The sequence below is a fragment of the Euprymna scolopes genome, chromosome 42, assembly GCF_053919585.1.
Source record: "Euprymna scolopes isolate OS-2025 chromosome 42, ASM5391958v1, whole genome shotgun sequence".
NCBI lineage: Eukaryota > Metazoa > Mollusca > Cephalopoda > Sepiida > Sepiolidae > Euprymna > Euprymna scolopes.
The window spans coordinates 28,543,863-28,571,543 of record NC_136523.1 but is presented as its reverse complement, the minus strand read 5'-3'; the positions used below and the strand labels follow the sequence as shown (position 1 = coordinate 28,571,543).

At 32.3% G+C, this 27,681-nt stretch overlaps 1 protein-coding gene and 1 pseudogene across 2 annotated transcripts in view; one reads left to right on the top strand and one right to left on the bottom strand.

The window, feature by feature from the left end:
* Nucleotides 1–9,445: 9,445 nt before the first annotated feature.
* The window catches only part of LOC145266975 (alpha-1,3-mannosyl-glycoprotein 4-beta-N-acetylglucosaminyltransferase A-like), a 265,602-nt gene continuing 247,366 nt past the window's right edge, over nucleotides 9,446–27,681 (bottom strand). For both annotated transcript variants that reach the window (XM_080122814.1, XM_080122813.1), the window contains 6 exons: nucleotides 23,932–24,046; nucleotides 21,409–21,539; nucleotides 19,029–19,136; nucleotides 17,329–17,522; nucleotides 14,082–14,346; nucleotides 9,446–9,839 (listed from right to left, as the gene is read on the bottom strand). In XM_080122814.1, coding sequence (XP_079978940.1) covers nucleotides 9,813–9,839; nucleotides 14,082–14,346; nucleotides 17,329–17,522; nucleotides 19,029–19,136; nucleotides 21,409–21,539; nucleotides 23,932–24,046 — 840 coding nt within the window. In that variant the 3' untranslated portion in view covers nucleotides 9,446–9,812. The remainder of the gene's footprint in view (nucleotides 9,840–14,081; nucleotides 14,347–17,328; nucleotides 17,523–19,028; nucleotides 19,137–21,408; nucleotides 21,540–23,931; nucleotides 24,047–27,681) is intronic.
* Nucleotides 18,600–18,736, top strand: LOC145267266 (U2 spliceosomal RNA; annotated as a pseudogene).

Sequence of the window (27,681 nt, the reverse complement as noted above, 5' to 3'; positions counted from 1 at the left end):
CGGATAAGAGTCTTGAATTTTGAAATGCTTGAGGGAATTTATTATTTGAGTTAAAAGGATGGTCTGATTATTCTGAACATTTTGCTAACCGCATTTTATTCCCTCTGATAATATGAGCCAGTATTGAAAATCCATGGATTAAGGAAATTAACTTCCATCTATATATTCCTTGTGTCAAACAATAAATAACAAACTCTAATATGTGTTTATATTTTGATTTTCAGAATTTTACTTGAACCACTAAACTGATATATGTATATATATATATATATATATATATACAAGGTATACCAGATTTCAAGGGAGATAACCTATTTACTTTTTAAAAAGTAAAGAGAAATCAAACAGAAAAATAAAGTAGTGCTCAAAAGTTAGAGAGATGAGTCATTTTTTATATTATTACTATGCAAAGGGAAACGATTCTCGTTTACTAAAAGATTCGTTCATTTTTTTCATCTCATAATTTAGGACGCGATATATTTTATTAAATCAAAACAGTAAAAAAAAAAAAAAAAGCTGCGACGATTTTTTTTTTAATGTAAAATAGTTAATAAATATAGGTTTTATGCGACTATTAAGAGAATCGTTTTTGTTTTCATATAATCATTTACGATGCTAAAACTAACAAATACACAATATTTGCATTAGATGAAAACATTAAAAAAAAAAAGCTGAGGCAACTTTTTTTTTTAATTAAAAATTAAATGTTATGGTAAGGTTGTTTTTTGTTTGTTTTGTTTTTTTAAATTAGTCTTTAACCTTCAAAAACACAAAAATTGTTTTTAATGTTTTGATTTAATAAAAAAAAAAAAAAAAAAAAAGGTATTTGTACAGTTTAATGAAAACATTCAAAAATGAAAATATCGAAAAAGGTTATATTGTACGTATCCATTTTGGACTGAAGATCTCCAAAAAAAAATTTCATTTAATTTGATCGAGTATTTTTTTTTTTTTTTTTTTTTCAGCGGAAAAACACGTTCTTATAAGAGGGCGTTGAAGTCAATCATGTTGAGATTTGCTGAACACGCCATGGGGAGATAACTCCATGTAAAGCGCCGATACTCCCTCCCCATCTTTCATTCTAGTTTTTCTTCCTTAAAATCGAACCTTTTGCTCGGTAACATAAATTGTTTTTCGCTGTATATATATATATATATATATATATATATATAATACTTGATGAAATTAAGTGAAATTTTTTTTCAGAGAACTTCGTTCCATAACGGATACATGCAACTTTCTTCGATATTTTCATTTTTTAATGTCTTGACTAAACTGTACAAGTAGCAAAAAAATATATCACATCCTAAATTTTGAGATGAAAAAAAAAAAAAAAATGAACGAATCTTTTAGTAAACGGGAGTTGTTTCCCTCTGCCCAATGACAAACTGTAAAACAGCGGCTGTTTCTGTTCGCTTGCTTATTAAAAAAAAAAAAAAACTTGTTCCACTTTGCAGATGACAGCTCCGGGCAAAATTGTTGTCAACAATGGGGGACGTAGCTTGAAGATAACCGAAATATGAAAAAAAAAAAAAAAAAAAAATTTTTTTTAAACCATATCGAATACATACAAGGAAAGGCTTGGCTTGACCCATTTTCTCGTCGGCTTCACATAAATTCAAACAATTGTAAACATATCGGGTTCATACCAAATTTTGATTTAAATTTGAAAAAAAAAAATGTTTTCCGTTAGTAAAAATACTTTGCTTCAGTAAATAAAGATGGATTACAGGAAACCGTTTGAAAGTATGAAGAGACATAAGCAAAACGTAAAACTGATTAAATGGAAGCAATATTCACGGGCAGACAACAAGGGCAAATAACTCCATCAGACTAAGAGTTATCTCCCTTTAGTTAGTCAAGTATGTTTGAAATTGCTTAGTGTATGTGTATAGTGAGAGAGAGAGAGAGAGAGAGAGGGGGGGACAGAATGAGAGAAATAGGGAATCAAACAGCACTCTTAGTCACAATAGAGGATTGCTAAGTCTTTTAGAACAAACAGACATTTTTTCTTTTTTTAATGGAAATCGCTACAGACAAGGCATGAAGCCACTTATCTAAGGTAAATTTGTTATCGCCCTCATTGCTGTCTTCAAGATTTTCGGGATCAATTCCTGGCCTATGACTTTGGTGACTAGCGACCCTGAAGCAGTTATCCTCGTGAATTTTGCATGTGTCCGCCCTTAACTTGGCAACTTCCAATTATAGATCCAAGCGTTATGTTTGGATGACAGCAAGTACCATTTGCGGTCATTATTTATTTATTTTTTTTCAAGTCACAGTGAATGTACACAATGTCGTCAACATCCATTTCTACACCTGATGACCTTCATGAGCGGTAGGGAGTCTTAGAGCACTTTTACAGTAGACATGGCTGGCATTCTGCTTGCGATGTTTCTTTTTTTATTTTTATCAAATCCATACCGTCAAAGTGGATGCCTTTGTTGGTATACGGGTTCCAATGGTACTAGATCTCTCTAGGGGAGTATCCGAGTGATCCAATCCTACTGTTCAATGTACAGTAAGCTACCAGAAGCGAAACTGTTTGAACCAACTGGGTCCATTTTGAGAAGCTCTCGCTGGACGTCTTAGTCAGCCTTTTCAATGACAGGGTTGCCGTTAGGGTTTTACAGCCACTTGTTTCTATCGAGATATGATGAGTAAGTATGAACCTATAAGTTTTTAAAGATTTGAAGGTCGGCATGGAGTCTATCCTTACAATCACAAGTGGATTATTGATGAATCTTCAGAATGCCATCTCTTAATGTCTGTATTTGCTTATCTGGTACAAGGAGTGTGATAGTATATGAACTAACGTACTCCTCAAAACTCGGTTGTTAGTTTCTTTTCATAATATTTACAACAACTGCACACCTGTGGAATTGTCTTCCGTTTACCTGCTTTCCAACTGATTTTTTGGTTGTCTGTAGTCCAACGTAAACAAGTTCTTGATGAGCCGTTCCAATAAGTTAACAAATTTACCAAATTTCCATTACTACCAATTACTATATTGTCCAATTGACTACTGTATACTCTTTAACCCTTATCTTCGAGTGGCTTCTGCACCTTCATAAGTGATGATTCCTAAGTCCAAGCATATGTGAGGGATATTCACTAGCCTGAGATACAGGTAGAGTGACGAATTCCTCAAAAATGTGCATTGGTGATATGAAGCTACAAGCTTATTCAAGGTTTCAGCCAAGTTCAAGGTGCACAAATATTGGCTTACTATTTATTGTTTGGTGAGGTGCCATAGCTTAATATGTAGTGCCGTTAGTAAGGCACGAAAAGCCTGGTGTGGGCAGTGATTGTGGCACAAAGCAGGATTGTGATCCAATGTGGCAGTCTGGAGATATTTCTTCACATTCCTGTTGTCGCTTCAAAGGCCAAGTTCTCTCTATCAGGTTTCTTAGTGGATATCTAAGATTTGGGAATTCATTTTTGATCTCTTTCCATGCAGAACAGCTGGTATAAAAGAATTTGGAAGATCCTTCAATAATCTCCGAATACATCAGAAAACATGGCATTGAATCGGTGGAATCCAATTTCCTCTGATGCGGATAATACATCGTTAGGGTTGATGGTCATGTAAAGAGTAACATTTTCTTGAGGTTTAGTTGGAGACGGGTAGAAATTTCCCAAGAGAGGAGCTGTAGTTGTTGGAATTAATGCTGGTACAGTTTGTCCGAGATATTATATCCGTATTGGTTATAGTGGTGTTGTCAAGCTGCACTTTGTCTCCTACACTCCTTGAGATTATGGGCTGTAGCCAATATAAATTCAAACGAGGTTCAATATGAATCTCTTTGTGTTTGCAATCAGGCATAGAGTTTCAAGTACTCCCGAGCCTCAAAAGTGATCTTCTAGTGTGGAGTACACACAACATAAGCACGTTGGACTTGATCCGCAGTGGGAGTTTGCAGTTGACACATAACTGAACCAGGTGTCGATCATTCTTGCACATGAATGGGATGTTACCAAATATCTTGGTATTAAGATCTTCAATTACTAAGCCCTCAAAATGGCATGCTGTTCCCTTTCTCTAAAGAAGGAGGCGACATCCACATATCTGGCAGATTGCAAAGTCATGATGATCTTCACCCAGGTGCTTGGCTGTGGAATGTCTAAGCATTTTCTTGTTGGCACCACTATCCAAGACGATGCTTACTGCATGATGATTTGAGAATATGTCGATATAGGGGAGTGGCTTCCTATGTGTTCTGTAGAAAGACTATCATGAGTGTCTTATCTAGCAGGGAGTCATCAATGAAGGTTGTTGATATTTGGAATAAACCTTCCAGGCATTCGGTTCAAATTATATTAGGTTGAAATCCAGGTGATACAAGCTACTAATCTAGAAGTCATAATGTTGTCTTATCATCTATAACGCTAAACATGCGTTAATGAGATTGTTTAAAAAATAGTACTCCATAGTCTGGGCAATAACTTGTCACCTGTTCCAACATCATCTTCGCGGACAACATCCTTTTGAAAAGCTGTGCGTCTGCAGGAATCAGGTTCCTTCATGCCAGAATTTGTGAAGCCCAAGTGTAGATGTGTGCATGACTTCTTCATCTTGAAGAATGGGGGGGGGGGCATTGTTGTGATCAAGGAATAGGTACTATGTAAGGTAGTCCTCTACATCTCAAATGAAGAGAGAGTCTCGTTCTTTCCCAGGCACTACTGCTTCAGGGTGCATGAAAATATACAAAGATATTTGAGTAACTAATATTATATATACTTGTGTTATGTTGATTGATCGGAATATTATTCTCATCTCAGGTGTTATTAGCACTAGCTTTCAGTCGCTGCAACCTGTGACCTTCTTCAGGTGTTGAAAACATGCTTCTTTTTCTCTACAAAGGAAAAGAAGCATGTTTTCAACACCCGAAGAAGGTCGCAGGTTGCAGCGACCGAAATGATGAGAATAATAGTCCGATTAATCAACATAACACAAGCATTCACGTCTCACCCCCGAAATTAAGAATTAAAATTATATATATTTGACTAAAATTGTATTAGTACTCACCATTTTGAGTGTATATAAAGGTCAAGAGACACGTCGGTAGTCTAGTCTCATCACAATAATACCTTCTGTCACCAATTATTTGGTAGGTAATATTCTCCTTATTTAATAGTGTGTGTGTGTGTGTGTATATATATATATATATATATATATATATATATATATATATATATATATATATGGTGAATATATATTGGTGAATTTTTAAACCAACGCATTTCAGGTGAAAATATAACATACGTGTCATGCCGAAGTTAGTATAATAAATAGATAAAAATATGAAAAATGATCCAATAGTAAAATAAGTACAAGTTTAGTTAAAAAAATTTCTAGTTCAGCGATTTATTGAGTTTTAATGTACTTATTAATGGTAGAGTTAGTAAGATCCAGGGGGAGGTAACTGCAATCAATTTTGTAAGTTGTGACTAATGACTTATCGCCCTTGGATTTTAATCTGTTTTGTTATCTTTAAACCAGATATTTGGGATCGCATTATTGGCAGTGTCAGAAATTTCGTGAAAACTATTGGATAATTCCACCCGCTATCTTTCGAAGCTTATAACTCTTTGAAAAATGTAATTCAAGCCCTAATTTTTTTTTCCATTAAAGGAACAAGGACCAAGGTTTCGTTAAAAAAAAACAAAAAAAAACAAACAACGTGTTTTTTTTTTTAAATGGTTTTAAACTTCGGACTTTACAGGTAAATTTCTAAAAAACACTATTTTTTTTGTTTTAAATTTGAATATATTATTTATTGATCTTTTCTCTTCAATTTGTAATATATAAAATTTTGGTACATAAATTAATTATTTACTCTTTAATAGACATTTGAAAATGGGGGGGGGGCGTGAATTAAGAAAAAACGTTTGTCTAAAATATTATATTCGGTTTATTGGAAAGAGCATAAAATTTCACATTGACCCTGAAAATATCGTAAAAATAGAATCAATAGAAAAATTTTGATAGATTTTTAAAGTTTAAAAATTGAAAAATACTGAACTCGTAAAATTCAATTAATTTCATCACTATTTTTAAAAAAATATTTCTATTACTTTTTATACAACTTTAATAGTTTATTTTGGAAGTATAATCCATAAAGAAAATAAACAACCCACCGTTAAAAGAGAAATTATGAGTGTTTTATATTTTATTTGCAGTTTCGTGTTAGGGGTGTCAAAAATTCCTACAAACATTCTGATACACCTATCGCATTAGTGGTTATTTTTATTTTTTTTTAATTTACAATATTTCTAGCACATAATCTACTGGATCAATTTTGTGAATTTACACTAATTTTGGTCTGACATATAAGTATGTAATAATGTTTTCACTTGAAATGCGTTGGCTTAAAAGATCACCAATATTTACAAGCACCATATTTTTTTAAAATGCAAAACTGAAGAATCTTGCCCCCCCCCACACCTCGAGTTTTTAAAATTTTCTTTAATTTTTCTAACGGAATATTATTGAATGAATACTAGTCTACCAGATTATTAAAATACAAAAAAAAAGTCAATATTTAAATATTCGTAGGGATTGCTCAGTTTCTAATGCAATGTTTTAGTAAATCGATCACCCATTTTAGAACCACTATTTTTAAGGCTAAATTTTGCGAATTTAGCTTTTTTTTAAAGTAGCTTAGCCTTTTTAATTAATTTTGCTTCTTAAAATAATCTTTAAAAAGGCTAAACTGCTTAAAAGAGGCGAAATTCGCAAAATTCGGCCTAAAAACGTCCAGTTGTTCTAAAACGGTTGATTGATTTACTCGAATGTTGCATTAGAAACTGAGCACCCCTACAAATATTTAAATTTGGACTTTTTCATTTTCTTTTGTTTTTAATTTTTTGATAATTCAATAATAATCTGCTGAAAAATTTGGAAAAAAAAAAAAAAAAAAAAAAAACGAAAATAAAAAAATTAGAGAGTGAAGGCAAGATTCTTCAGGTCCGCCTTTTTCAATATTTTGAAAGTAATGTATGTGGATGAATAAAGCACTGCCAATAAAAAATTAAAAAAAAAAAAAGATGTATGAAATCGTTGAAAGGTATTCCCAACGTAACCAACACAACGAAAACGTAAAACTGATGAAATTGGAAAGACACCACTCTCCTAGCAGACGAGAAGGGGAAATAACTCCGTCATATAGTTAGAAGTAACGAGAAGGACAGATAACTTCAAACAAGTTCGTATAATACATCTTTACGTACTGGCGTTGCTTATATTTTAAGAGAGAGGTGGGTTAGGGAGCAATAATAATTTTCAATGTTAATTATTTTTCAACTTTTCAAACGAGAACGGGGTCACAAATCGTAAATCTATTGGTCATGTAAAATTTAAGAAATAGAAACATTTAATAAATTATTAAATAAACCTTCGATTGTTTGAAAATCATAAAATAAAAGTTATCTCCCTTCGTAAGCATTTTGATAAGATGAACTAAAACCGGGACTAAAACGTAGAAGCCCATTTGAAGGGGGGGGGGGGGTAGTTATCATAGAGTTCTCCATGTACAAATTTAACTTGAAAACTTGTCTTAAGCCGCTCCTTTCCACAGAAGCACACACTAAAAAGGACCTTGTGTCACTTCTTGCTCTCGTGGGGTGATAGGTAAAATGCGTAACTAAATTTTTAGATGAGAATTTATAATTTAGATTACTCGAACTAGTTAGCATACAAGACGAATAAATTGTTTGTTAATTGACTGATTTTCTTTAATTAACAACTACTTATTAAGATAGTAATATACTCAAATATTACGAAAATTCAAGTAGAACAACTGCTATTATGTTCTTGATAAAAAAAATAAAATTAAAATATTTCTATTAGGCTAAAATGTTGGTCACCATTAAAATGCAATCTAAAATTTGCGTTCAGAGTTATGTCCCCTGTGTATGAACTCTTGACTATCTACTTAACATCTAAGGAAAATATTTTATCCAATTTTCCGTAAAAATTACTAACTATAAATAACTTTCTACTTGATGAATTTTCGTAATTTTTAGATATATTACTATTTTTCGACGATAATTAAGTATGCAATAATTTTTGTTTAAAACGACATATTAAAAAAATCGATCTGGCGACTATCATACAAGATTTAAATGGAATAAGTTTTAATAATTGATAGTTTTTAATTGAATAACTTTAACATAAAAAAAATATCTAAATGAAAAAAATACGGAAAAATTATTAAAATTTTAAAACAAATAAAATAAAAATTAAAAAATAAATAAAAATTCATGGCTAGAAATTAATACAATTTTGATCTATAAATAAGATTAAATACATAATATATAAAGGAAAAATTATTTAAAAATTAAGTAACTAGTATTTTTTAATGAAAAATATAAAATTACAAATATATAATACTACAACAAAACTAAGTGTTTGTTTTAAATGACAAACGAAATAATAAAAATTATAACTAAAATATTAAAAAATGCTTTAAATGTTAGTTATGAACAAATTAAAGTTAATTTCTAAATAAAGAGGTTGAAAAAATAAAATTCTATTAAAAATTTTAAATAATCTTTCATTTTAATATATTTGTTCTGTTATTTTTGTAAGTTAATTTTATTCATTTCTGTTTAAACTTTCTGTAATTGTTTAAACGAATAAATAAAATATTAATAACGTTTGAAAATTTATTGTTAAAATGTATTGCTTAAAGTTATTTATTTTTCATCATTTCAATTTTTAATTACTTAAACAATTCAAAGTCATTAACTTAAATAAAAATTAAATTAAGTTCCAAATTAAATAATCACTTGCACATTAAAATTTAATTTTTTATTCACACTAACAAAAAGAATTAAAAATTTTCTTTCAAGACATAAACAATTGTTTGAATGAGACCCAAATATTTTTTAATTATTTTAAAATATTTTTAATTATATAAAATATTAATTGTTTTTGTTATTTTTTAGTTATTTTTCCTTTAAAATAAATAACTAAATAATTGTTTTAATTAACTAAATTTATTTTAACTTACTATCTTTAGTTGATTTAATTTCACCTTTTTATTAATTTTTTAATTAGCTTATGTTTTATTAGATTACTGTTTTAATTGAGTAAATTTTTTTTATTGAATTTTTAACTTAACTAAATTGTATTTTTATTAAATAATTTCTTAATTGATCAAACAGTTTTTTTAATTGAATAACTTTTAATTAACGAAAGTGTTTTTTAAATAAATATTTTTTTTAAATTGACTAAATTATTCTTTATTTGAATAATTTTTTAATACTAGACTAAATTGTTTTTTAATGGGATATATTTTTAATAGATTATTTTTAAGTTGATATATAAAAAATCTAAATGTTGAAAATCAAATTGTGAAAAAATTTGTTAAAATATAAACAAAAATATTAAATAAAGAAAACAAAAGCCAGAAAATAAAATAAATAAAAACACAAAACGTTTTGAAAATAAAAAAAATTCTAGGAAATTTTTTAATAATGACAATCATATTAATAATAATGATGATATTAATAATAATAAAGGATAACCATCATGACTTATATTTTTTTTCTTCCAATTTTTGGAAAGGGGCAAAGAGGAAATTATCCATAAAAATTAGCACCGATTGATGGTAGAAAAAAAGTGGACCAGCTGGACACTGTAGATGGTCAAAACGAATCGGTCATTTAACAACCGGGTTTAGAGAATGGGCTGTTTTTTGTTTTTGTTTTTTCAAAAAGGCCGATTTGATAAACTCACGACCACTGGGAGCTTTTGTTGAGACATTGTTGGCAATGAAGAAAAACAGAGATACTGTCACGAGGGCCTATTCAGCTTTCGCTTTGATATAGATCTGAAAGATAAAGAAATAATAGATATGAACTTAAAATCACATATCAGTCATAATTAACACAAAAAAAAACACAGGATTCGTATAGTTTTTCAATGTTCATTTTTTAAGGCCATCTCGATACAAAATTCAAGTTTTCCAAACGAACTTTGATATATAACCAACAATATAAGAAACCAAAAAACCTAATCGACAACAGGAAAAGTTATTTTCATTCATACACAAAAATATGCAAGTTCTCTAACACACAACAAGTCAACGTCTGAGCTCAAATCTATGGTCCCCATTGGCCTGACTTTCACAGAAAACACTCATCTATCTGAAACTTCTATTAATAAATTCCCCCCACTCTTTATCTGTGCCTAAACCTAATGATTACTACAACATTTTCCCATTGACTACTGTATACTCATTAACCCTTATCCTCGAGTGACTTCTGAGTCTTGATAAGTGGTGACTCCTTCGTAAAAAAAAAAAATTTACAGCTTTCATTCGTCTTGTGTTTAGTGCCAGCTATCTGCGATTTCAAGGAACTTCACTAATTTTGATCCAAACGCTTTTTTACATACGCAACGATATGCCTGCCAACAATCATTTACATTCTCTGATGCACTTATATTTGGCCAACCAAGCGTGATTAAATGTTATTTTCCCCCATTGTAGATTAGTGTACACAGTGTTCGTTTTACTTTGAAAATTTTAATTTCCAGTAATGTGGATACAAGATTTACATCCCTTTATCACAAAACTACCCAATATTATTACATGGAAAAAATCAGATAGTTTTGTGATAAATAGGACACAACTTCTATATCAATAATAATATGATGCACTTTCAGAACAATGTATTTCTATTTAAAAAAAAAAAAAAAAAAAAATAGTTTAATGGTATTTTTATTGATGTAATGTTGTGACCCTTTGGCTGTGATCATAGCATAGTATCTGTTAACTGTAACAAGCAGGGCTAAAGGTCAAAACATTATTATTACTATTATTATTATTAATTGATTCAAGTGATGGCAGGGTCGCTGGATCAATTATTATGACTACAAAAATAAACAATTAGATTGGAAAAAAGTGACTGACAGCTGAAATAATAATATCACCACAAAGGAATGTGAAAATAGAAAATAGATGTAAACATGATTTTTGGTTTGCATAAACAAATAACTAGATTGAGGTTATATCAGCTGTTGATCTGAGACACGTAATGAGATGTAGATCTGGGGAGATTCTAGTCAGTCGTTAGCTGGACATCAGAGAGAACGGACGACTCAAGGGGGAAGTTGATCTCTCCATGATGCAGGGAGCGGCGTTTGCTCAGGCAGCCAAGATGTAAAGACATCGTAATCTTTGAAGATGTTGGCCGAAATCATGAAAATAAATGTTCGTAAATAATTCAGGTATTTTTGTGTTATTTACATCTGTTAAAAAGAACTGTTTGTCTACAACTGTTTCAATACGTCTACATCAATTGTTTTTGTTAGAACTGTTGCATAAATGTTAAAATATACACACTAGACGATAAACTAAATGATGTGACGTATATACATACACGCATTTACACGTACATGAATATACAGATAAAATATAAACCCAACTATTCAACATGTACGTTGTTATGGAACACATTCATATACACACACAACGTAACATTAATACTTAAAAAAAATAAATATTGAATAGCATTTATCTCAGTTTAATATTTTTACTGAACATAAAGAATATGCTTTTCAAGACATTTTTCATATAAGAAACCAAAAAAGTTGACAAGGAAATGTCATTTCCACTTACATACAAAACAATATGCCTGTTGACAATCATATTTACATTCTCTGATGCTAACCATGTTAGTTACTGGAATAATGATTTCGTCTACGCTGTGTCTGTTTCACTTTTAAATTTTGAATTTCCAGTATTGTCGATAGAAGAATTACATCCCTTTATCACTGAACTACCCAGTGAACAACATTGGGTAGTTTAGTGATAAAGGGATTAAATAAAGGGTCCTGTTCAAAATTCTGTGCATATTCCTGAATTCAACAGAAAGATCATCAAGTACAACAGAAAAACCTAAAGAAGGTCAGAGGTTATGAAATGTGAGAATAACACTCACGATGAGAACAGTAGTTTGAATAATCCAATTAATATCTGTTTGATTAGTATTTATATTATATATTATTAAATATTTATAAGGTTTTTTTTTGAATTTCCAAATTTTCATGAAAGCCTTTTTTAATATAACTCGAGTGTAATTTTGTATATAAAACATTTCTCAAATTTTTATATGCTGATAAGTTTCATCTCTCTGAAATTTTAATGAATTGTAATTTTGCTAATAAAGTTGATTTTCTGAAGTTTGCATGCATACAAAGGATGTGTTGAGTAATTATTCAGTTTGAACATTTAAATTCTAATATGCTTTAATTATTTTGAATGGAACCTATCATATAAGCAAACATTCTTAAAAAAACAAAACAAAAAAACAGAAAGCTTCTGTTTATTTATACCTTTTTATATATATTTTGATTTTATGTTGTTTTTTTTTGTATAAAAATTTAAAAAAGATTAATACAAGTTGCATTATGTATCACAAACGTTTTCGATTCTTTGTCAAATCATCATCAGGTGAAAAAGCAAACAAACAAAGTATAGAAATGAAGAGAATTTGAAAACGGTAGCTGTGAAACAAGTGTTTGAAGCCATGTATGCAGGATTGTCATAATAAACTGCCATAAGAGTATTCAACAGGAAGTTTGGAATGATGCCCATATGCGAATTGGCCATTTCATATTTCAGACCCTAAATTGGGTTCAATTTAAATTCATGTATACACTCACGAATATATTTATTAATGTTGGGACAATTAATTGGAATTGGGAATAGGAAAAAAATCAAGAATGCTAAAGAATATCGGAAGAATCTGTGCGTATTTTCTGACGGCAAAAACTGATTCTTTTAGTTGTCTGGTAGTAGTAATGAATGATAATAAATATTGATTGACTTTTTTAACGACCAATGAAACTAAAATCTAGAATTAAACCCCACCACAAGTGTATTTTTACATTTAGGAAAATATCTGCACATTTAACATGTGTTGTTTTTTTTATGGTAATCAGGAAAGAAATAATAACTCTATTGTTAAATATTTAGAGATTTATAAAGAATCAGAATCAATAATTGTATTGGAATCTGAAAACATATTGGAATTATCCCATCACTAACATATAATTTCAATGTTTATATATATATATATATATATATATAAACATTAAATTAGAATCTTAAATATTTAAAGCTAGTTGCAGAAATTATATATATATATAAATGATGTTTCTGAATTTTTGAGTCTGAGATGTCGGAAATTTTTCTGTCTCTATGTCAATCCTTGTGGCCATGTCACTAGTAAGGAATGAATTTTTGAGTCTGAGATGTTGGAAATTTTTCTGTCTCTATGTCTATCCTTGTGGCCATGTCACTAGTAAGGGTGCTGGAGGTAAACGTTTTGTCTGGGCTGACGTTATCCGCCTGATAGTCAGGGACCCGAACCTTGGATTAACAACTAAGGAGGATTGGTTATTCATATTATTTGGACACACCTGAAGAAGGTTGGAGTTTACATCGACCGAAACATTGAGAAAATGACATTCAAGAGTAGTTTGATAAATCCAAATAATACAAATTATATATATATTATATATACACGGCATAATTGCGTTGACACACTGGTTCTCGTCAGATCACCGAAGTTAAGCAACGTGGAGCCTGGTTAGTGACCATTTGGAAATTCTAGGCGCTGTATGTGCTCTCTACTTATCTCGACATTTGTTTCCAGTCATCTTGTACATACACAAGACTTGCCACTGGTATTTAACAATGCCGACTCAGGAGATGTTTGGTTGAAGATTGAGCACCTCCTGCCACAAAAGTTTCATGCGAAGAAACCCCATCGAGTGTATCAATAGCCTGTCAAAAACTGAAGGAGCCTTTTATATATATATATATATATATATATATATATATATATATACACACATTTTCATTTATGAAAAATCAGACCTCTGCAATGACGGACGGTCCACATAATTTTCCATCAACAATTCCTCAATTCTATTCAATCCTCTAAAACGACAGCAGAAGTGACGATAGGACAAGAGGTGTAGAATATAAAACAAAGATTTGAATAGGTGAGCACTTGAGGTGGAGGGTGGGGTGGAGGTGAAGGGTCAAAGGGTTCATACTTACTTCACTTAATATAGCCCAGCTATCACTTTTGGCTTGGCAGTGGAGTCGAAGAACTTTGATGGGTCCAATCACCTCTTTTATTTGACCTTCTGCGACCCCTTCTGCATTGAACCGGCTGACTTCATAATAGCCAAGACCAGCAGTTGGGTACGGTTCATTATTCTTCAAGTTAACTAGATGCTTATGGGATGATGGGAAAATTTCAACTGTTGTCTCCGTCAGTTTGTCTCCAGGATGTTCCAAGTTTCCACTGCGGAATAAAAATCTATGTGGAAAAAAAAAGAAAAAAGAAAAAAGAAAATTAAGATTATATACAAAAAAAAAAAGAAAAAAACGAAAATTAAGATTATATCTATATATCTATAAAAGTGTGTACATTTCCCTACACAATAACTCCATCAATTTTCAGTCTACAGACTCGAAATTTGATATACAGGGTAGTGAGATTTGGTAAAATCTTTGCAATCAGTTTTCGGCCAGAAATGTGGCTGTTAAGGGGTCAAAATTCAACGATTTGACCTTTGAGAACTCTACCAAACTCCTCCGCCAATTTTGGGTCTAAACACTTGAAATTTTTTATATAGGTTCCTTGGACATGGATCTAACTTAATAACTTGATTTGACCCCCAAAAAATAAATGTTAAGGGGTCATAATAGGGGTCAAAGTTTAAAAAAAATTGACTTCTGTGGTCTCTACCAAATTACTCAGACAATTTCTGGTCTAAACATTTGAAATTTTACATAGAGGGTATTCAAAGATAGGGCAAGCTTTTTAATCAGTTTGGGTCGAAAATTTGAACTATAAATATATAAATCTATGTATGTATGTTTGCCTAAAACTTTCGACAGAGGCGACGGATTTTCACAAGATTAGTATCGTTTTGAAGCTTGACCCTTCAGACAACAAATACCGAAAAATTGGCTAAAAACATTAATTTCTTCACCCTCAACTGGGCACTTTTTTACAGGGAGGGGTCGTTTTTTTCGCCAATATTTTCGAAAGTCATCCCCTCTTTTCGATTGTCTAGCATTAATTTAAACCTACATCACTTCTGGTTTGGCGGTAGTCGTAATAGCAAAGATGTCACGCTTTTTTCACATTCTTTTCCTCCTTCGCGGTACGGGTTCGAGCCTGCCTTCCTACTACCACTTTTTTTTTTCTTGCTCAACACACACCTCCAAACACTTGGGCAACACTGGGCAACCATGTAAAAAAAAAAATCAAAAGAAAAAATTATCTCCCTTGAGCATATCAAGGGTGATAAGTTTATAACGGAGTTATTTGTCTACTCGGAATTTAATACTGGAGTAACTTTGGTTTTTTTTTTCGTGGGTCTTCTTTTATCTAAGATTTGGTGCATCCCTATAAATTAATAGTCAAAGACTTATTACGGTCTGGTAAAAAAAAAAATAAAATAAAAACTCTTTTAAAGACAACCGCAAAAGGTTTATTTTGACGATCGAAAGTTAAATTGTGTGCGAGTGAAAGAAAAAGGAAGAGTTGAAGCTTCTTTTGGATGTTGCAGGTCTTGTTTGCATATTTTATCTTCATTTATATACTTAGTTATCACCCTTGACATGCTCAAAGGAGATATTTTTAAGTCTGACAAAGTTATTTCCCCTTGTTATTTGCTGAGAAGCATTTTCTTCTATTTAATCAGTTTTACGTCTTGCTTGTGTTTCTTGATACTTTCAAACGGTTTCATGTACGCTGGAGTGACTAGTGGACAAGAGCGAGAGAGAAAGAGGAGAGGTCTGTCTTCGATGCAGGCTGGGTTCTCTCTGCCCATTTATCGTGATTTCCAAAGGGGCTAAAGAAGTTATTTAGGGGACAGATTGAATCAATGTGCCATGGAAGCTGATTGGTCAATGTGTGACCGGTCTTCATCAGGTGTTTTGTATTGAACTGGGGAACCGTTTGTTAGGAGTCTCGAACCCAACCCTTTATTATTATTACGGGGGTACCGTGTTTGGACTCCAGCTAGGCTCTGGGACATAGTTGCTGATTCTCGAGACTCCTAACAAACGGTTCCCCAGTTTGATACAAAACACCTGATGAAGGCCGGAGGGCAAAACGGCCGAAACGTTGTGACTATAACAACCAAGATGAGGAAGTCAGTCCGACAATCTCAATAAATGAAAACACTTCATCTCAAAAATACAGACAATTACTAGAGAAACTAAATCTTTTCTTTTATTTGTAACTGCTACAAGATAAGGGCCGACAAGGTTTGGCACTGCAAGACAACCTTTCAGGTAGGTTGGTTCCAATTTACGTGTGGGGTAATTAATTTAATTTTAACAATTGTAAAAACACAATCTACAATCAAAATATAGTATTGCTGCAATGTTGTATCCGTGTACTTAAATGGGATGTTTTCCAACGAACCGAACTGCAATTGACCACCTCCACTTCAACAAAAAATAGCCTCGACTCACCTGATTAGTAACAACCTTCTCCTTCAGTGTAGATGTTTCTAAAAGCCAGATTTTCTACTTTAATAATTGCACTATCAAAATGGTTTCTCTTTACACACTGCCTAGATAACACTAGGACAGAATAAATACTATACTTTGATCCTAGCCTGAAGATCAAAAATGTGTATTTTAACCATAGTTTCACACCAAAAGGAAAAAATGCTCCTCCCTCTCTAAAACTTGAAATTGGATTGTTTATGAAATGAAGTGATTTGCAAAAAATCTAAATAAATAAAAAATAAAAAGGAACTGTAAACCAGGCGCATTTCAGCATTCACTCAGCTTTGGGCGGAATATGATGTGAACAGCCATATTATGCCAAGCAACAGCTTTGATATAGCTGCTGTCTGACGTAACATGCCAATCATAACATGGTGCACTGAATTACGATTTTATAATAAAAAAAAATTTTTTTTTAATTTTTTTCTTGGAACCTTTTCCTTAAAATTATTGAACCCCCAAAAATTAATTTTTGCTTCTTTTAACCTTTTCTTGACGGTTATTATTTAAAAAAAAAAAAAAAAAAAAAAAAAATGCATAATAAAACACCAAATTACGGTAGATGTTTTATTTTTGTGTTTGTTTTTGGTTTTTACAGCTTACATTTATTTATTTTGCTATTTTCTTTACGTAGTGCTGTTATGATTTTATCGGTGGCACTCAACATAATCCGGCTGTTGACGTCATGTTCTGGCTAAAACCAAGCAAACACTATGATATGTCTGGTTCACAATATTCACCAGTACCAAAATAGATATTAGTTACTTACTTTTCTAGTACAACAGGCGGCGTGAATTCAAATTTGATAATGTCATTTGGTCGAGGGCTGATCCCCCAAAAGAATGTCTCTCCTAGGTAGGCTTTCAGCAGACTATACTGCTGGTAAGTCTTCAGCGTTGTGCTAACATGTGCTTTGGGATTCACATGAGCACGATACAATCCTTGCTTACCAAAATATTTATCCTGAAAAAGAAAAGAAATAATAATACAGAAATATATCACTGCTTATATATAAAAGACATTTTGTATGTGTGTTCGTTCTATATGGACTCCTAAACGACTGGGCCGATTTTTACGAAATTTCATAAAAATGTACTTGATGCATCTGGAAGCGTTCTTATATAGGGTTTGTATCAAAATACCTATGATAAGTATCAAAGATCGATCATCGAAAAAAAACTCATTAAAGAATTAACTTTGTGTGATATGTCTAGAAGCGTTCTTATATATATTTTTTTTTTATCAAAATACATCTGATAAGTATAGAAAAATCTAATTAAAAAAAGGAACAGTTCGATTTTGATCAAAGTTAACACCTTTATACAGCCCAACATCACAAGTGCATTTGGGAAGTTTCCTTTGACTGTACTGATATGCAGAAATTTAAATGTAATGTAAACCAACATTTTGCTAATCTTTCCTAGGTCCCAAATAGTAGCCCCTTATGTCCAAGTGATGATATGCTTTGTTAGGGGTGAACATGAGTAATAATAATTTATATATATATATATATATATAAATATATATATATAGTAGCGTCCAAAACTACGGAACAAAATTTTAAAAGAAAGAGAACTAGAATTAGGGGAGAGAGAGAATGCATACTTTTTAGTCATGTGTAAGCGACTCTATAGGACGGTCGGTCGGTCTGTCCGTAACACTTTTGTGCTTGGCCTTTTTGGTTAAGATCAAAGGTCTGTTGTTAATAGATGTTGTTCTTAGCTTTTTAAGCTTTTCTTAGCCTTTTGGCCAAGGTGCCTAAGTTTTTTGTTCAGTGTTGATTTTCAATGTATTTTTAACATGAATAAAGGATTTAATATCTCAAAGTGTAGTATCTGTTCATGCAGATACTGCAAGCAAAGATCATATGTGGGGGCAATCCCACATATAAGACCTTGGTCAATGTAGGGGCAACCCTTCATACCAATTGTCACTATCCAGCTCCCCTATCCCGGGGAGTTGGTCTCCATTTACCCTTCACTCCTCACATTAAAAATCGGCCTTGTGCCTAATTTGCTCGGTGGGGAAGCAAATAAATAAAGCTTTTCTTGGCCTTTTGGCCAAGATCAAAGTGTAGTATCTGTTCTTACTACATGCTGTACTTATGTTTGAAACTTTGTGATATAAAGTGGCGGATCACTTTTCTGTATTAATTTAATGTAAAATGATCACCCACTTTACAACCAGTCAGTCTCAAAGCCATTCAAGTTATTCTCTAGATCATTCAAGTTGTTTCTGAAGGATTCCAGTTATTTTTCAAGCATTCAAGTCATTCTTAAGATCATTTAATTCATCCTTAAGTTCATTAAAGTCATTCTAAGTCATTTACTTTTTATTTATTTAAGTCATTTCAGCCCATTTTTTGGTCATTTTAGTTTATCTTTAAGAATTTCATGTCAATCCTACATTCACGCATTCATTCATTACACGAGACCATGCAACTAATGGCTATCGGCCTTGTTAATTTACCTTCAGTTTCTGAACTTTTCCCTTTAGTGATGACTGCATGCCGATATGTTGAAAAAGAGATGGCTTGTAACGTCTCCGTACTTCATCTTTCATTCGAAAACAATGTCTCTGAAATTTTAAAGAAACCCAATTATTTTTAAGTCCGACAATTATATAAGAAAACTGCATAATTTTTTTTAAATGAAAACATTGACAAAAGGAGACAAATTTATTTCAGTTTAAATAATGCAACAGTAAATATAAAAAAGACTTCTTTTTTTTAAGTAAGCATGTTTTACTTACGTCAGCATCATGAAACAGATGCGAAGATGGTATGTCAATCAGACATGTCTGATTAGCTTGAAGTCCAAAACCAGAAAGAGAAAAAGCCTCATTCTGAAGCTCACATATGTTTGAAGCGAGATTTTCTATAAGATAGAAGACTGCATTGTCTGGTTGGCAAGTATAAACCATAAAGGTGATAGATTTGTACATGAAATTGTCAAGTTTTTTTTAAAGAAAAGGGATTTCCCAATTGCCGAAAATGCAATAAAAAAAAATTCATCTGACACATAATTGTATGGAACATAAAACTCAAACTAAAATACACTTTCTAGGCCTTAATGCTAGGATCAAAGTGTAGTATCTATTCTGTCCAAAGAGGGTATAATAATATCGTTGAGTCGTGTTCGTGCCAAATATCCATAGAATGGCAATATCTAACAAACTCCTACAAAAGTCTTGGAGATAAACCGTCACAAGCTGATTCTTAAACAACATCAACCGGAATAATTAGATAAGTATCTAATGGGAACCAGTGTGTCAAAGTGACTATGCCGTGAATTAAAGTACAGGGTGGAATGATAAAATCATCGCACTAGAAAAGACGACAGGATTCCATTTCCGTTTGATGAAAACTGTTTTTCTTTTTTTGTTGCAGACTATCTTGTGTATAAATCCCAAGAGCAATAGAAGTCTTCTATCATGTCTGAAAGTGACACAATGTTTAATGAGCGAGATCAGAGATGCGCTGCTGTACATCTCATGTTCTCTACTAATCCAAGCTATGACAACAGGACCATTGCCAGCACCCTCAAAATGCATTGCTGGATTGCCACGAATAACAGGGACCTGTCCAGGGTGATGAAAACAAAGTCTTTGGTGTGGTTTCAAGTGAGCCACATCACATTCAAAATTGGCTTAAAAATCAACACCAAAGTGAACCTGGATGTGCTGAAGAGTGTGCAATAAGGTGGCTGCAGACAGACCTTGGGTGTGGCAGCAGGACTTGGCGCTGGCTTACAAGTTCAAAGAGACCAAGGCTTGGCTCCAGTTTGTACACTTCTTTCACTGGTCCCTTTCTTCCTTTGACCTGAACACACTGGACTACTTCATTTGGTCATTGTCAAGAACATCACCAACATGACCTTCTACAACACCAAAACCAGCCTGATCGTCGTCATCTGCCAAGTATTTGCCAAGCTCCCGCTTGCGCTTGTAGAAAAGGCATGCTCTCCGTTCCGGACCCGTATCGAAGTGGTGATTGAGGCTGTACGTGGCTACATCGAATAGATGTCAGTTCTACTACACAATCAAGTTACCTGAATTGATTTTTTCAATAAAAGTTTTAAAATAAAGCTGGCGTTTGTATTACTGTACACATAGGTTCGAAAAAGTTGTCAAAAAACAAATATATAACTAATAAAGGTTATCAAAGGCAAGATAAGTTACTTTTCTACCTAACTGGGTATGTTTTCAGTGTTTTTATTTAATGTAACATGTTTATTCAGCTCAAAAAACATACAGTGTTTACCGATGTAGTGGAAAATTAAAAATAGTGCCCGACTCTCTCTTTAACACGGTAAGTTTGGGAAAAGGAGTTAAAAATAAAAAAATATACAAAATACTGTTAAAAATCCACCAAATATGTGCCATTCTATAACATATATTGAGCGAGTTTCTAACAGTATTTTGTCTATTTTTTTTATTTTTAACTCCTTTTCCCAAACTTACCGTGTCAAAGAGAGAGTCAGGCGCCATTTAAAATTTTCCAATACATCGGTAAACACTATGTTTTTCGAGCTGAATAAACATGTTACATTAAATAAAAACACTAAAAAATCATCCAGTTAGGTAGAAAATCGAATCTATGGGCATAGTAATACAAACCCTAAACCTGTAGTGTTGTTTTCTTTAGGGCAACACTTATCGTTCAACCCTATAAATAAAAAAAAAAAAAAAAAAAAAAAAAAAAAGAATCTGGCCCAAAAGAGATTATTTCTTTAATATTCTCAGCCAATATTCTCAATCACTTAATTTTTTTTTTTTTTTTTCAATTTATTAAAAAAAACAAAAACTTATTTTATTTATTTCCCATAACATGTTTTAATGTTCGACTTACGTTATCTTTTTCCGGATTGCAAACTTTGACAGTCAAGTAATGATCCAATAACCAGTCGATGGGTTTGTCCGTATGGAACATTAGGAAAAATTCAACCAGGATTGGAATTTCATTAGATTTGAATAATTTTCCTGAAAAAATAATTATAACATCAGTTATTGTGGTGTAGTGTTGTCTCCTGGCTTCGGATAGTGTATTTTTGGCGATAGTAACTTCTTTGAAATGTGCCAAGATCGGCAGTAACAATGTACATATAGTTTTTTTTAATTTTTTTTTTTACAAAGGAATCACCACTTATCAAGGCCCATAGGCTATTCGAGCATAAGGTTTAAAGAGTGTACAGTGGTCAAAAGGACAATATCATAGTAACCGTTAGAAGTGTAAATTTGGTAAATTGGATTACTTAAGGGGAACGGCTCATCAAGAACTTGTTTACATTGGACTTGAAGACAGTCATATTGTAGTCAACTGGAAAGCAGGCAAACGGAAGAGAGTTCCACAGGCATGCAGTTCTAAGAAAGAAGCTTTGTTCATGAAATTCATGTTTAGGTCTAAGCACAGATAAAGATTGGAGGAAACTATTGACAGTGTTTTCAGCTAGATGAGTGTTTCTCCTGAATGAGAGGGGTCATAGATGTGAAATTCCACAGATCCCACTATTTTTTTTTAATATTTCCTGAAAGAATAATAATGCCATCCGTTATATTGAAAAACAATAAAGTTTGGCAGCAAACCAACAAATATAGGGGTCATTTGCATTTTAGCAAACATGAGAAACAAAGGACATGACATGGGTTGTCTAGTGCAGTGGTCATCAACTGACACCCTAACCAAACTATTGCTGATTCAGGTTAAAAATTTTCTGATTATCATCATTGGTGCTTATGTAGTTTAGCAAAAGATATTAAAAAAACAAAGATAAACTAAAATCTCTATGGTGTACATAATCGTTATGGAATGAAATTTAAAAAAAAAATTGCTTAATTTGATCAAGCAGTTTATTTATTTTTTTTTTTTTAGAGGAAAATCAAATTTTAGTGAGGTCGATCACAATGCATCCATCTTGGCAATTTCAGCTCGAAAGAGGAAGGCACCAAGTAAGATAACTTCATCTAATTTGGAGTTAAACAAATGAAGCATGCATGGTCCCCTGCGAGTGCACAGTGAACAAGGCATAAAATTAATGACCAAGTTCAGCATTTGCCCCCCCTCCTCTTCCCATTTAGCCCAAAAAGTCCCCAGAGGACATCAAATCCTGGTGGAAATGAACAAATGGTGCAGTTTTAGGCCTTAACATATGTAAATTTGAGTTCTGCACCATGCAAAAAAAAAAAAAAAAAAAAAAAAAAAAGAAATGACTAAGACAATCATTTACCGCCCCCCCCCATTTAGCCCCAAAAGTCCCCAAGGCCTTAACATATTTAAATTTGAGTTCAGCATCATGCAAAACTGTTAAATAGACATACACAGAAAATTTTGGACAAATATGGTAAAATAGTCGCAAAAATGGAGTGTTTTTAATAGCATTAAAAGAGCCCCTGGGGCACACCCAAGAGATATCGCGAAGTATAGACAAACAAAATTATAATATAGAAATCAGTTAGTTACAACTTTTCAGAAAGTTTTATAAAAATCCAAGGCATTAATTGTTTTTTAATAAGCACCAAAGTGTCAATTTTAGCCATCTTAACCCAAAAGGCACCCCTAGGGGAACAACCGGAGTTTTCTCAGAAAATCCGTTCTGTTACTTTTTTACTCCTATCATGTTTAATGTTTGCGCAAAATTTCAAAAAATTCCAAGATGTAGTTATTGAGAAAATAGCAGACGGACAAACGGACAAGGGTGAATTTACAGGTCCACCTTCCTTTTGCCGGAGGACAAAAAATAAAAAATAAAAAAAAAATAAAAAAAAATCGCTCAATTCGATCAAGTAGTTTTACTGAAACCGATCTTGATGCAGCCATCTTGACAATCTTCAGCTATGAGGAGAGGGTCGCCAAGGGAGAAAACTTCATCTAATTATTGAAGTTTGTCAAAATTTGACAAGATTGAATAATTTTAGATATTTTTTTCTTTTTCTTTCAAAAAATTGTTTCAAAATTTATTACTAGAAATTATTAGAACTTCATGTGCATTTTGACAAACTTCAAGAATTAGATGGAGTTATTTCCCCTGTTGCCTCTCCTCTTCGTAGCTTGGCACAAGATGACTGCACCATGATCAGTTTAACTACAATTTGATTTTCCTCTGTACCCCCCCCCCGCTAAAAAACAAAAACAAAAAAAACTACTTGATCAAATTAAGTGATATTTTTATGAAAACTTCATTCCATAGCAAGCAGGTAGAGAGAATTTTCTTTATCTTCATCTTTTAATATCTTTGCTAAACTGCATAAGCACATCATTATGTGAATGCATTTACCTTTTTTTTTATCCTAAATTTATATTAATGATCAGTTGATGTTAAAATTAAATGGTCTATGATGTTTAAAAGATTGGCGACCAAAACAATATAAGACTTACCAATGAAACCTAGAGTAGAAAACTCAAGCACAAGCCATTCTGAAAACTTTTGTTGTTGTGTGAATGTTTTCATTATTGATAGATAGCCTGGTTTTGATATAACATCATCTTCAAGCTGAAAAAGTTCAAATAAGGGGAAATATTAAAACATAGAAAGTTTGATATATAAAATAATGTTGCACGGATTTTAAGTTGGACCTAAGTAGTATTTAAGCTGATTGACAGATCAAACTGATTGTGACTATCCAACTTCAATGTGTTATTGTTGTACCATTGTTACATATTTGCCGTGGTTCAAAAGGTGTTTGTCCAGTCTAGAAAAGTGTTAACATCTACTTTTGTCGTTGGTACAAGATATATACACACACTGACAGCAAGTAAAACCACAACACAGTTGATCTATAAAAAATATATTGCTTTTATTTCACACTAACAAATCAGCTTTTGATTATAAATTACTAGTCTGGGTGCTCAGTATTGCCCAGGTATTTGGAGGTGTGTGTTGAGCAAAAAAAAAAAAAAAAAAGTGGTAGTAGGCAGGCAGGTTCGAAGCCATAACACAAAGGAGGAAAAGAATATAAAAAAAAATGTGACGTCTTTGCTGTTGTGCTCATCGCCAAACTGGAAGTGGCGAAAGTTTAAATTAAGGCTAGTCAATCGAAAAGAGGGGATGACTTTTGAAAATATCAGTGAAAAAAAAACGACCCCTCCCTATAAAAAGTGTCCAGTTGAGGGTGAAGGAATTAATGTTTTTAGCCAATTTTTCGATACCGATCTCGTGAAAAATCTGTCACTTCTGTTGAAAGTTTTAGGCAGACATACATACATTTAAACAGACAGGTGAGATTTATATCATAGATTACTGGTGATTTGACGTTTCTGAAAGGCGCATGGGATGGTGTGGGTTTAGGCAGTTGTCGGGCGGTGAAGACATGGTGACGAGCTAGGTTCTCTCTCTGACTGACTGACTTTTCTTTTGTGACAATTTCATTTATAAAAACATTCTTTTCCTAGTGGTATGTTTAAAATTTCCTTTGTCTATTGTTTCAATCCTTCCACTGATATCCTCTTATATATTTCTGGATCAAATTATGCATTCCATTAGACAATGGTGGAAAGTCCCGCATTCTTCTGAATCCATTTGCGTGTGTGCAGCCTATCAAATATTTATCTTCCCGGGGTTGCCTGCCAATATCTAATACCATGTTATTGGCAATAAAATAACATACTTTGAGTGTGACTATCCAACATTAAGCTGTTACTGTTGTATCATGTTATCGGCAATAAAAATCTCACCTGTCTGTTTAAATGTATGTATGTATGTTTGTATGTCTTGCAAAAACTTTCGACAGAGGCGACAGATTTTCACGAGATCGGTATCGTTTTGAAGCTCAACTCTTCGGACGACAAATATCAAAAAATTGGCAGAAAACATTAATTTCTTCACCCGCAACTGGGCACTTTTCTACAGGGAGGGGGTCGCTTTTTTCACTGAGATATTTTCAAAAGTCATCCCCTCTTTTCGATTGACTAGCCTTAATTTAAACCTACGTCACTTCTGGTTTGGTGATGGACGCAACAGCAAAGACGTCACATTTTTTTTTTCCTTACATTCTTTTCCTCCTTCACAGTATGGGTTGAAGCCTGCCTGTCTACTACCACTTTTTTTTTTTTTTTTTTGCTCAACACGCACCTCCAAAAACCCAGGAAACACCGGGTACACAAGTTAGTTGGCAATAAAAATCACATACTTCTTTACAAATTATTTTTTTTAAATAATCTGATCTGACAATTTTCTAATATGTAGAAATTTGTATATAATCACCTAAAAAGAAAAATCAGCTAAAGGAGACAATTCTTATTCATTAGCAAGAGTTCATTATTTGTGATTTTTTTTTTTCATTTAATTGTTTTACTAGAGGAGAAAGAGTCTTGCTTCGTTCTTATTTAATCCAAACCAGCTTCATTTTTAACTCATATACTGAACATAACAAAAAAGATGTGGTTATAGAACATAGAAATATTTGCAACAGAAGCTTGGATCCTTATCCGGAATTCTCCCATATAAAAAAAAATAAATAAATAAAAAAAATCTGTATGATGTAGATACCTGTGCCGGAAAGAAAATACCATACTCCAAAAATCATAAACTGATCAACTACTTTTATTTTTATAAAGAAAATAATTTTTAAGTAAACTTGAGGGTTTTTTTTTTTTCAATGCTTTTCAACTCCCCATGTTAAGGATGGCTTCTTAACATCTTTCAAATTTGAATTATTTGAAGTTATCTCCCTTCTTTCAAAAAGTTTTGAAGATGGCAAGACAAGACTGTTTCTTATAGTTTTGCCATAAAATTTATATTCTTATTTAAAACTAAAACTACTTGATCAGTTTATATGATTTTTGGAATATGATATATTCTTTCAATTATGAGTATGTACATCACATGGATTTTTGTTTTGCTTTTGTATTTTTATTAGCTGCATCAGATCCATCTTTCTGACAACAGCGGCATTGCTAAATATCTTACTGCCCAACATTCTTGTCCTTGCTTCTTTTTCTGAACAAAACACTAACAAACGTGATAAACTAAAAGCATTACTAATTAAAGCAAAAAAAAAATGCCTTTAAAAGTAACAGAACTTATGTAACGTTTCTGGATTTTTGAGATGAGGATTGGTTATTTGTATTATTATTCATCGGACTATTGTTCTCATCTTGAGTGTGATTTTCACAACGTTTCGATCGATATATCCTCCGAGCTTCTTCAGGTGTATCTTGTTGAACTCAGGAATATTTCTGTCAAACTTGTGCGTTTGGACGGAATTTTGAGCGGTACCCTTTATTTACTTCACGGGGGGGGGGGGGTAGCATGCTCTTGTTCAATCAGCCATGACCGGATAGAAGTCCTAAGTAATTTGCAAAGCATATTTTGGTCATCCACACTGAGGATTGAACCTTCAACCTTCAGGAGAATATCACTTTTACAATTGATTTTCCCAGTACTCTAACCACTGCGAATTACTTAGAAGTTGATCCAAAATGCAAAATAGTTCTTTAGATAGAATGTATTCCAAAATAAGTCCAATATGATGATGCATATAATCCAATTGGAAAGTTTTCAAAACAGCTGAAATAATGAAAATTGTTTTTTTCCGGGCAGTGCAGTAGTCCAAAGAGAAGTCTGTCTAAAGAACTATTTTGCATTTTGGATCAACTTGAGGAGTTTCATTCAAGCTGAAATATTATGCGCGGTTTGTTTTTATATTAGTTTTTTACATATCCAATATTTTTTCATTTTTTTATTTAGCAATTTATAACTACAATAAATTGCAGCTTCACTTAATACCTTAACTAGCAAATTCTAGCATTGTTACAAATATAATTTGCTGATTTCTTTATGTCATCTGATTAGAAGAATAATAAGAATAGTATTCTTTGAAACTCCACGTAATAAGGACTTTGTAAATTGTTTTTTGCTGTATTCAGTCAAACAATAAATTTTGATTGTAAAGTTCAACTTACAGTTTTAATTTTCTTTCTCTTATATATATATAATATATATACACACACACACACACACACACAGAGGTTCACTAAAAAGTAGCCCAGAAAATGCAGCAGATAGGACGAACATTCTTTTATTGCTTAAATTATCTGTAGCATTGTTATAAAAGAAGCTGGAAATGCTCCCCATAGACCTATGCATTTATGGGCATGTTTAACAGTGTTTGCAGATACTGCCTCTAG